The sequence below is a fragment of the Protomyctophum bolini genome, assembly GCF_963924005.1.
Source record: "Protomyctophum bolini genome assembly, chromosome: 11".
NCBI lineage: Eukaryota > Metazoa > Chordata > Actinopteri > Myctophiformes > Myctophidae > Protomyctophum > Protomyctophum bolini.
The window spans coordinates 36,041,370-36,053,858 of record NC_137872.1 but is presented as its reverse complement, the minus strand read 5'-3'; the positions used below and the strand labels follow the sequence as shown (position 1 = coordinate 36,053,858).

General features: G+C 43.1%; 3 protein-coding genes across 3 annotated transcripts in view; 1 reads left to right on the top strand and 2 right to left on the bottom strand.

Moving 5' to 3' along the window:
* The window catches only part of LOC308324708 (uncharacterized protein), a gene marked incomplete at both ends in the record, with an annotated part of 50,072 nt that overhangs the window by 7,547 nt on the left and 30,036 nt on the right, over window positions 1-12,489 (bottom strand). The window lies entirely within an intron of this gene.
* On the bottom strand, window positions 5,325-7,205 carry LOC308324705 (transketolase-like protein 2; the record flags this gene model as incomplete). Its single annotated transcript, XM_080776941.1, has 1 exon — window positions 5,325-7,205. One exon carries the CDS (start codon window positions 7,203-7,205, stop codon window positions 5,325-5,327), a length of 1,881 nt encoding a protein of 626 aa, XP_080633067.1.
* LOC308324368 (THO complex subunit 4-A-like) lies at window positions 10,382-11,161 on the top strand (the record flags this gene model as incomplete). Its single annotated transcript, XM_080776412.1, has 1 exon — window positions 10,382-11,161. The coding sequence occupies one exon, from the start codon at window positions 10,382-10,384 to the stop codon at window positions 11,159-11,161; it is 780 nt and encodes a 259-aa protein (XP_080632538.1).

Sequence of the window (12,489 nt, the reverse complement as noted above, 5' to 3'; positions counted from 1 at the left end):
AATCCGGTATTGTTTCCCTTGAGATTCTAACTCACTTTTCTGTGGAAGTTCTTGACATCAGACTTCCCAGTAACTGACGACATAATTTGTCACCAGATCATTTACTGATCATCATACACTTACTTGTTTCTCAACTTGTGGTCAAAACAATAAATTAAATTCATGAATCTTCACTTTCCTACTAAATGCATGGTCAGGGATCACATGGAACACCTTCACGGAGCACCAGTGGTCCACGGACCACCTGTTGAAAACCCATGGTTTACACGAAGGATTAACAATGGCGTGGATGAATTCAATGAATGAATTAAGTTTATGTAGAGGGTGCATAGCCCCTCCTATATTCAGCTATATAGGGTAGATGTTCTTCTTACACAAACATTAAATTCCCATTGACAATGAATGGAGGATGTACGTCATATGTGGACGTGCAATTTGGCTTAGTGCCTATTTCTGTCCTACATAAATATTACATTTCCATTAAATTTCCATTGCCGATGAATGGACAATTTTACGTATTCTGAGCAAATAGGCATAGTGTCTATTTTACAATATGAGGTACGATGATAAGAGCGTCCCTCACTTCACACGGGTGTGATGTTTGAGGGGCGACTCAAACATATACATTCATAGTGTAGATTTTTGTACTAAAACAAACATTAAATGCCATTGACAATGAATGAAAATGTATGTCATATGTAGACGAGCAAATCGGCTATTTCGTCCTTCACAAATTTCCCATTGACAATGGATGGATGATCTACGATGAAGAGTGGCCCTCACTTCACACGGGTGTGATTTTTGAGTGGTGCAACCACTCCTATAGACAGCTAAGTGTGTCTCTGGTTTACTTTCTAATCCGTTTTCTCCCATGTCCATGGGCCATGGGCAGTTAAGAGATTGTGGAATGTCATCCAATGGATATTAATGTTAATTAAAATAACACAAAAATGTACATTTTGTGGGTTTGAAAATCTTGCTTTTTGGGGCAGAGACAGACTGCTTGGACCCAGAAAGAGATTTGCATCATTTATCTGACAAAGACACAAAGTTAAGAAACATAATTGCTGGTCAATCACAAATGGCTCAAGCCTCAAAGTTAACATCGGTAGACGACTGACTGTGTGTGTGTGTGTGTGTGCGTGCATGCTTGTACGTGCATTTTTTTTGATTATTGACCCAACCACTCCTTCTATTTTTGAGTGTGCAGACTGCAGTTGTATATTAGTTATCATGCTGATATGTTTACTTCTTAGAATGTATGTTTGTGGTGCGTGCATGAGTGTGCAAGTGCGCGTGCATGAGTGTGCATGTGTCCTCACACGTTGCAGTATCCTCTCAGTTTAGTGCCACACCCTTGCCCAGTTTGCAGGCCTTGAGTTTCTACAATGTAGGGGTGGCGGGGCGCATTAAACCCAGAAAGGATTATCCCCTATACACTAGTTTTGCTGGTAGAACTTCCTGTCTCCTCCTGTCCTCAGAGATCCTTTTTTCTACATAATGTAATTCACTTGAATTTTGCCCTTTTCAAATACTAGAGAGCCCATAAAAGGCTAGGTTGAACTTGCAGAGTCTGGTGTCCTGTGAGCAGTCATTCTAGAGGGCGGGTGAGAGAAAGAAAGACTAGACACTGAAGTCGTGCATGACAGTAAGGCAATAACTACTAGGCCTACTAACATGTATATTAATGGTAAGATTATGTAGACACACACACACACACACACACACACACACACTATATGGTCGAAGACAAACATGGACCAACAAAGGTGGACACAATGCTATATTAAACACACACACACACACACACACACACACACACACACACACACACACAGCAAATGGCAGTATCAAACTGTTGGTAGAATGACAGGGAAACAAATTGGCAACATTTTCATCATATAATCCCCCTCTGTCTATCAACTGAACATCATGTTTATAGCTGTTTATTCAAGAGAGACAAGTCTGTGTAACTAAGGCATGATTGGCAGTAGAATGTCCATGTGGGAAGCTTAATTACAAAAGAAAATCCAACAGCGAATGTTCTGCACTGTGAAACAATGAAGGTATGAGGAAGAAAACCAAACTGATGGACTGTACATCTCTCTCTCGCCCCATCAAGTTGAATATCTAGTTTTGGATAGACATGCAACAAGTGCTGCATGTCTATCCAAAACTAGATATTCAACTTGATGGAGAGAGAGAGAGAGAGAGATGTACAGTATCTGTCACGCATACTCCTCCATCAGTTTGGTTTTCTTCCTCATACCTTCATTATTTCACAGTGCAGAACATTCGCTGCTGGATTTTCTTTTGCAATTAGCTTCCCACCTGGACATTCTACTGCCAATCATGCCTTAGTTACACAGACTTGTCTCTCTTGAATAAACAGCTATAAACATGATGTTCAGTTGATAGACAGAGGGGGATTATATAATGAAAATGTTGCCAATTTGTTTCCCTGTCATTCTACCAACAGTTTGATACTGCCATTTGGTGTGTGTGTGTGTGATATAGCAGTGTGTCTACATTTGTTTGTTTGTGACGTCCACCTCGACCCATGCACCCTCTGTTTTAACATCGGATGATTGTGTCCAGTGAGGAGGACAGGAAGTAGTTATGTTGGTCCCCAACATGGCAGGTGCGTTAGAAACTCATGAATATAGTGACCACACACTGTTAGAAAAGAGAAGGCAAATGGTTCCAATAAATAAGTCAGGCACGAGGAAGAAAACTGAATCCGTGGTGGAGGTGCTGCCAAAAATGAAATTGTAACCCTCTTGACCACTATAAATGGAGGTTCTCAAACTCAGACTGCATTGAACCTTGGAGCTGAACATACACTCAGGACACTCAGAAGTGCTTCGATCTGAACAACGTGCAACATAAATACTTCAAGATGATACTTCTTGCAGTTCTGTTTCTGGCTGTAACAGTCCACTCTGCTGCATGTTGTGATGACCATGACAAACTTCAGGACTGTGATGAGATCTACAAAAGCGGCTAGACACCTGCCAAGGTCTACTGTGACATGGACACTTTAAAAGTCCAGGGTGTGTCATGTTACAGAAACAGCTCCTGCCCCATGGGCCTCAAATTGATGGCTTAGTTCACTCATTGGTTAGACATAGACAAGTCATGAATACACTTTACATTATTTCCAACCAATTTTCCTAACCATTGTAGCATATACACTTGGTGATAAAGAATATGTTGAGACCAGTACTGCTGTCAGAAGTAGGCGTATGGTGGAAGGAATTTGCATTGAAATCATAAAGAACCCAAGACATTGTAAATATTGCTTAAGATATTATTATTGAAGGAAACAAAATAAAATAAACAACAATGCAGATATAAATCAGAGTAATTCAACCCAAAAGTAGACTCAATTGTTTATAGTTTGTCCAAAGTCAGTCATTCAAGGTCAGAGGGGTAAAGTAAATAAACACACCAATTCAGTTAAAGTTCTACAGCTCATCAGTTCGGTTCAACTTCACCAGTGTGTATTTGGAGGTCTAAAACCAATCATCTGTGTTAATATAATGAATTGTAATGAAGAGTAAAAATGGTAAAATGTTTGTAGAAGAAGGGATACAGACCTGCCACAGCCAGTGTTGTCCACCTCACTGACTGAGACAAAAGTGCTGTGCTTTATACTAGGGTGTGGTGGTGATTGCTGATTCCAAACTGGTGTGACTGAGTGAGTGAGTGATCGGTGTGAGGAGCTGTGAACTGATGCAGATGGTACCGTGACCATACAAATGCATGCGTACTGAATGATGCAGGTGGTACTGTGACCATACAAACAGACATACAATTATAAACATGGGTTACATTGGTTAAATGGAGGCAGATATAGTTTGCATCCTCACCTTTGTCTTCAATGTTTGTGTTACGCAATGTTTGTGTTTGCACGAATACTGACAATTGTCCATTCGTTGTCAATGGCATTTTATGTTTGTGTAGGACAAATTCTGTGTTTGCACACACACTGAAAAAAAAACACCCGCTCACTACATGTCTTCAAATGCAGTGAACCAACTTTTAATAGGGAAACAGCAACGTTTCGGCCTATGCGACCTTCATCAGACTATGATGAAGGCCGAAACGTTGCTGTTTCCCTATTAAAAGTTTGTTCACTGCATATGAAGACAGTGTGCGAGTGTTTGTTCCGTTTTTATTTTTGGGCACCATACCCTCTCCTACGCACCTGTCGCCTGTAGGTGTGCAAAAGCCTTGCTTTTTATTGCACACACACAAACTAAAAGCTGGATATAGGACGGGCTAGCGCCCCTACATTTTTACTTGCGCAAGCAGAGCGCGCAAGTAATGTTTTCGCTTGGTCTCTTCGAAGTGAAGCCAAGTTTTCTTCAACGGTGAATCTGTGCCTGGTTTGCTGGGACTAGTTACAACATTACGTCATCCTTGAGAGAGTACATGGTGTGTATATGACGTAATGTTACAAGTTACAAGTTACAAGTTACAACATTACGTCATATACACACCATGTACTCTCTCAAGGATGACGTAATGTTGTAACTAGTCCCAGCAAACCAGGCACAGATTTACCGTTGAAGAAAACTTGTCTTCACTTTTTGGAACCAAGTAACCACAGTATACTGCTAATCAAATTACAACTACATACTCTGTATGTAGTTGTAACTAGAACAACTACATACAGTCTGTGCCTGGTTTGCTGGGACTAGTTACAAGTTACAAGTTACAACATTACGTCATATACACACCATGTACTCTGGTCCCAGTTCACAACGATGACGTAATGTTGTAACTGGTCCCAGCAAACCAGGCACAAACCTACGGTTGAAAAAAACTTGGCTTCACTTTTTGGAACCAAGTAACCACAGTATACTGCTAATCAAATTACAAATTAAAACAATTGACAATTTACAATAAGTAATAAAATAATTATACTGTATAATATATATTTTAATTCAGTTTATATACCTTTTTTTTCATCACATATCAATGATTCATTTTTCTGTAAAAAAGTAGTTAGGTAGCAAATAGTTACACGTAATGATTATACATTTCAAACGTTCCTTCACAGAGATACTGAGATGCGGTCGAAAGTACTTGCGCGCTCTGCTTGCGCACTAGTAGGCCATTTATGGCCTACTAGTGTGCAACAAGCAAGTATGCACTCGGCAGAGTGCAGTTCTAGTTTTAATCTATATTTGACCATTTTTGGCAAACAGTTGGCAAACAGTGAATGAAAAAGTTATGATGTTGTGCAACATGTAACAGACATGATTCACGTACAGATAAATATATGGCAAGAGCTTGCCTGGGAATGGAGGGCGTCCTCAGTTGTCAAAGATTTGGAGCACAGTGTTGACTATATGCTGGGCACTGATGCCGTACTTGTCCAGCAGTTCCTGGGGCCTTCCACTGCGAGGCACCTCAGTCACAGCCAGACGCGTCACCACAATGTCAGGTTCCTCACCCACCACAGCCAGGACCGCTTCACCAAGACCACCCTCTTTGTAATGGTCTTCCACTGTAATTATCTTTCCCCCTGTTACCCTGGCACTGGCCAAGATGGTGTCAGCATCCAGTGGCTTGATGGTGAATGGGTCAATGACTCTGATATTCTTTCCCTCTGCAGCCAGGGTATCAGCAGCTGTGAGGGCTTCGTGTAGAGTCACACCAGCTCCGATCACAGTCACCTGGTCACTGTCAGACTGACGCACAACCTTGGCCAAGCCCACTTCGAACTTCTCATCCGGGGAGTAGATGATGTTGGTGTCTGGTCTACTCGTACGGATGAAACAGATTCCCTTAGTGTTCGCTGCCAGCTCTACAGCTCTCTCTGTGGACACTGCATCACTGGGATAGAACACGGTACAGTTTGGGATGGCACGGAACATCGCCAGGTCCTCCAGAGCCATTTGGGAGGGGCCATCCTCACCAATGGAGACACCACAGTGGGAGCCCACTAGGTTGACATTGGACTGAGAGATGGCCCCCATTCTAATCTGGTCATAGGCTCTGGACAAGAAGGCTGCAAAGGTGCTAGCAAAAGCAACCATGCGATCACGGGTGGCACAGCCAATAGCCACACTGACCATGTTCTGCTCAGCAATGAAGCACTCGATGAATCGGTCGGGAAAGTCCTTCTTGAAGGTCTCAGAGAAGGTGGAGTTTTTGGTGTCCCCGTCCAAGGCCACCACCCGTTGGCTTGACTTGCCCAATTTGGCCAGGGCAATGCCATATGCCCGCCTTGTTGCCATCTTTTCATCCTTCTTGTAGGCTGGGGGTTCTTGTAGGTTAATGGCAGTGAGGTCTGCAGGAGCTGTGTCCTCATTGGGCAACTCAGGCTTGAGTGTGATGTTTGGGACCTGGATCTGATCCTCAATGTCATTCAGCAGGTCATCCACACAGTCTTTGGGGATGGGCTTCCCGTGCCAGTTGTCCATGTCCTCAATGTTTTTGAGTCCTTTGCCCTTGAATGTCTTTGCAACAATGCAGGTAGGCTTGTCCTTAACCTGCTTGGCTTGCCAGAAAGCCTCACACAGTTCCTCTACATCATGGCCATCCACAATATATGTGTTCCATCCAAAGGCTTCACAACGCTTGCGGTAGGTGTCCATGTTATGCTGCAGAGGTGTAGCCTCACTCTGGCCCAGCCGGTTGACATCAATGATGGCCACCATGTTGTCCAGCTTGTAGTAGGAAGCAAAGGCCATGGCCTCCCATACAGAGCCCTCTGAACACTCCCCATCACCCATCAGGCAGTACACACGGTAACTAGATTTGTCAAAGTATTTCCCAGTGTAGGCCATCCCACATGCAGCTCCAAGACCCTGTCCCAAGGAGCCTGTAGCCACATCGGCAAAGGCCAGTCTAGGTGTTGGGTGCCCTTCCAGGTCAGACTCAATCTTGCGCAGGTTGAGCAGGTCGGCCTCTTTCACATAACCTGCCTCAGCCCACGCTCCATAGAGGATTGGTGCAGCGTGACCCTTTGACATGACGAAGCGGTCATTACATTGGTTTCGAGGGTCATTGGATTTGTAGCGCATAGTGTAGAAAAACAGGGTAGACATGAGCTCTGCTGCACTGCAACATGAGGTGGGGTGACCAGAGTTTGAGGCGCATGTCGCTTTGAGGGAGTGAATCCTTAGCTTGTTAGCGATGTCCTTTAACCCTTGAATAATGTTTCCATCTGGTTTAATGTAACTCGCCATGGTCTTCGATATAGGGTTGTTATCTGTATTTGAAAAGTTAAAATCTAAGGGTAGTTGAATTACTGTGTTAGTTTTCTAGCATGTATTACGTAATTTGAACAGTCTGTCCACCAATGCATGACGTAGATTATGCCTCTCAGTCAATCGCGCTAGGTCACTCACGTATACGATGACTGTATGGCTTTGTCTGACAATGTCTAAAAACTATTCATTGCCTCAACATGCATGTGTAGTAGCTGTTATCAGTGCTGTGGGTATAATGATGGCAGTATTCCATTGTCACAGTATTTGGGGTACAGTCTATTACGTCAGTCATGTGATAGACTATGACTGACGCACCAATTTGGGCGAATTCAGGGATTTCCATATATGGGGGATAAAGTGACAAAGACAACAGACAGAGTATCTTCTCTCTGTGCCACTTGTGTTTTCTCCTCGATTAAAACATATAACAAACTGTGGTGTCGGCCCGATAAGCGGCTGGAAATGAGCACAGAGTCAGGAGGTAATTAAGAAGCAGCCACACCCAGTGTTGCCAACTTAGCGGATTTGTCGTCATATTTAGCTTCTTTCCAGACCCCCCTAGCGACTGAATTAGTGAAAAGCTTCTGGCGAGAAATCTAGCTTTTTTCCCCTGGTGAATTGGGGACAAATCGTGTTGACAGGCGCCAGATATGTGCCAGAGATAAAATCATTTTTTTTTTTCTCAGCCTCAAATCCGCTAAATTGGCAAAACTAAAAGTGGTCGGCGCGTCTGGTCTGGCTCACAGGTCACAGCAGGCTCAGTGGCTTCCTCGGCTCGGTTATGTGCACACTGCACAGACTGTCTACCAGTGCTTCCTCCTTTCTTGCTCTGCCTAGGCGAGTGCGCTCCGGTGCGGTATTTCCGAACGCGCCCCTCGAGCTCGACAGAGCAAGAAAGGAGGAAGCACTGGCAGCTCAGTTTAGTCTGCTAGTAAAAATAAAATACACACTCGGATCAGTCGGATGCATAAAGTATTAACCTTCTAATTCCTGTATGGATCGGAACAAAATAGCGTTCTAAACATTAGTTGAATTGAGGTATGATTTTTTTATATTACAATGAGTTTAAACGATGTGTTATCAAATGAAGAGATGATACAAACTAAGTGCACATAAATGACAAATGTTTTTCTGGGCTGGCTACATATTTTCGTTGCTAGGGGCGCCTAAAAGTCGCTAGGGACGCAAAAAAGTCGCTAGGGGCGGCGCGCGCTACGCGCGCGCATATCCCACCCCTGGCGACTTTTAGCTACTTTTCGAGGAGCCACTAGCTACTTCCGTCACTGGAGAGTTGGCAACACTGGCCACACCGTGGTTTATTCCAAAAAGAAGGTTGACAGCATGGGAAATGGCAGAACACAGGCAGCAAACAAATAGGGCATGTTGGTGTGCTTTTGCCCGACTGGAACAGACAGAACAGAAGCAGTCAGTATTCAAGTACCCATAACAGTCTCATATTACATAATTGTACTTATTGCCCTGACACCTGAAATGTGCCAAATATCAGTAACGGAGGACCACTTCGTTACACAAACTACCTTTTATTTTATGAAATGCAACAAAGAGCTGACCAGTTAGCACACATGTGCATTTTTTCCATTAAAGGACCACTTTTCAACCTATCTTCATATAATAGGTCCTCACTAATAATCATGACAAAAATGACACAATTTTTTTCTACTCTGTCTGTGTCTCATAGGAGGGCTGTGGGCAGTTCAGAAACCGTCTTCCAGTGACATCATCGATGGGGAATACAAGCTAATAAAAACTGCAGGCTTTCTAGGCCTGAAAAGTTGGAATGCGAAAATGGAAGCCATCGTTCTCACGATAATGAAAATCTAAACATTTTTGTAAAAAAAAAAAGCTTCAGTGGCATTGGCAAGCCACTGAATAGACATGTAGATTAGATTTAAACCAAAACTCTAGACTTGCTTGGTACAGAAGAGTCTCATTCCGCACCCATTCCAGGATGATGAAGTGTGAACAACTGCTGGTTTTGGTGTGAGTTCAATACAATGAAACAATGCCTCCCCAACAGGGTAGAGCTGTGCAGCGGAATGTCTGAGTGAGTGATTGAGGTGATTTAAATAATTTGCATGTTGATCACACATTTAATCCTTGGTTTATTTCAGTTTAATAATATTCAGGATTTATATAGCGCTTTTCATGACACTCAAAGACATAATAAAACCAATAAAACAGTGCAAGTTTTTAAAAACACATCGTGAACAGGTGGGTTTTCAGTGAAGATTTGAAGGTAGGAAGTGAGGGGGCATCTTGGATGTGTTTGGGGAGAGCGTTCCAGAGGGTATATAGGCGGCCACGGAGAAGGCCCTGTGTTCATTGGAACACTGTGAAAACTCTAAATTAGAAAATAAATATTACAAATCAATGACTTCATAGTTTAACAATAATATCTGTGCATTAAATACATAAATTGATTACCATCAACAATACAATGGTTAATTCATAGTCAATATAATACAGTGTGAGTGATACAATAAATCAAATAATTTCAAAACAAGACCAGTACAATACCAAGTAAACGTACCATAAGTGAAGTCCATAACCAAATATACCAAACCAAACGAGCCATCAAACCCAAAATACAATTAATTAAAGTAAATCATGAATGAAACCCAAAACAGAAAACATATATATACCTCACTCCACTAGGAGCTGGAAAGGCCACAGTAAACACTGTGGACAATGTAAAAGGCTCAGTCAACTGATGCTACAAGTCTTGATAGTTCAACATTACCAAATAAACAGTGTGAAAACATGAATTTTGCAAACAAACATACATATATATATATATATATAGTAAAGGTTTCAGCTACAACCAGTTTAAGCATGCTCAATGTGCAAATTAAATCCATGTCGGTTTCAGACCATTGGTGAGAACAAAGACAGCAAAACAGGTTTGGCACCGCCCAGTGCACTGCAGAACAGTCTGCCTGTCCTCACTTAGGTCCTCAGAGCACACTTAAAACAAGGAGGATCTGAGCTCATCATTCATTCACTTTAGAATCTTCAACATTGTCCAGGCAAGATCCTTCAGTGAGAGACAGGGTTTCGGACCAAGTTAGAGTCTAGGTTGTACTACCATTTTCAATTTAATTCTAAGTTTAGCGTTATTAGGCTCGGGCATAATGGCAGATAAAATTGATATGTCCTTAGACGACATTATCAAACAGAAAAGGTCGCAGAGAGGAGGAGGCCGCGGAGGCAGAGGCCGCAGTGGTGGCCGCAGTGGTGGCCGTGGCGGCGGCCGCGGAGCTGGCGGCGGTGTCGGCCGTCTTGGAGGAGCCACAGGGGGAGCCACCGGCAGCTCCGGCCCCGCGAGGAGCCGAGGCAACCTCAACCGGGGTCGAGGCAGATCTACGCTGCACAGCAGGCCTAAACAGCTTGACATGTTCGACAATGCTGGTGGTGGAGGAGCTGCTGTGGAAACTGGAGGGAAGCTCCTTGTCTCAAACCTGGACTTTGGTGTCTCTGAAGCAGATATCCAGGAACTTTTTGCAGAGTTTGGTACACTGAAGAAGGCTGCTGTCCATTATGACCGCTCTGGAAGGGGTTTGGGGACTGCAGATGTCCACTTTGAAAGGAAGGCAGATGCCCTGAAGGCCATGAAACAGTACAACGGCATGCCACTTGATGGGCGCCCCATGAACATACAGCTCGCCACCTCACAGATAGATAACCAGCGACGGCCTCCCATGCAGGGTCTGAAACGAGGGGGAGGTATGAATAGGCGTGTTGGTGGCTTTGGAGGCAAGCAGAGGGGACGTGGAGGCCGCGGCGCAGGCGGTGCCAAAGGCCAGGGGACAGGCGGACGTGGTGCTGGTGGTGCCAAAAAACAGCCGCTTTCTGCAGAGAAGCTTGATGCCCAGCTAGATGCATACAATGCCAGGATGGACACCACTTTGTAGAGCTTATTGATCTACCAACAACCCAAAGGCTCTTTTAAGAGCCACCTACATGCACTTTACAGAGTTTATTCCATTCAAGTAGGCAACATGTGCTTAAAGCTTGCATATGAGCTATATGATTCATGGACTGACAGTGGTTAGGTCTAATACAATCTACATTGTATTACATCATAGTGCTGCATTGAACAGCCAACTTTTTGCATTGTGTATATTCAGAGGCTATATTAACATACCCACAGTTATGTAGAAACTGAATTTTATTCATTACCAATAATATATGGAGGCTTTGGGATCTGGTCTTACTGATCTAATTTACTAATCAGTAATATTAATGCATCTAACTGAATTAACTAGATTTTAATGTGTGCTTTAAATCACCTCAATCACTCCATCAGAAACTAGAATAAAAGTGGGTGACTATTGGTTAAACAAGTTTACCTCTCAAGTTTACATGACAATGGGCCATTTGCTTTTAATGAAAAGTGTGACTCGTGACCAAACATTTGTGTTTGATTGCTGATTGTTGGAGGTGTTCTGCCCCTCCCCCCTCATCAAACACAAATGTTGTTTAAAGTAATGTAATGCAATCAAACATGACTTCTCTGTTTTGATGTATGGCCACTCAGTAGACATTCCCGCATAACTTCCGGGTATGATGATGTCACGCGCATAAGGGCTTAAAGTTCTCAGTCCTGGGGACTGATAGTCCTGAGGATTTCACAGGGGTCATTTAATGAGATCAGTGCAGATTTGCAAAAAAAACATTTTCAGTCTTGGGATTGTTTTAGGCTTTAAGCCCTATATAATTCAAGGTTCAGATTAATTGATTGATTGATTGAAATATGTATTAACATTTTGCAGAATTACAGTACAAACTCAATACAAAGACTGTTAACTGTGAGTGGACGATTCAATTAAGCATTACACTTGTTTACAACAGGGTCCACCTTGTTCAATTCATCAAAACGTACAAATAGACACTTCTAAAGTTAAAGAACAGAACAGGAATTCATCATAAAGGACGCAAAAAGGGAAAAGAAACATATACAGTGAGGGGAAAAGGGGGGTGGGGGGCATTCAGATTTTACGGGGGCCAGTTTTGAATTGCAGCCGTCCGTAGGTGCCCTTTGAGAGCGGTTTTGAAGGAGTCAAGTTGGTAGGGCGTTCCACATTTTGGTGGCATAGGAGCAAAAATAATTTAGTCCCTTGTTTGTGCCGAATCTGGGTTGTACATGGTTTGTCGCACTCCCTCTGGTGTTGTGGGTGTGGACTTCGTTAACATTAGGGAAGTATTTAGACAGGTACATGGGTATCTTGGTGGTGTATCT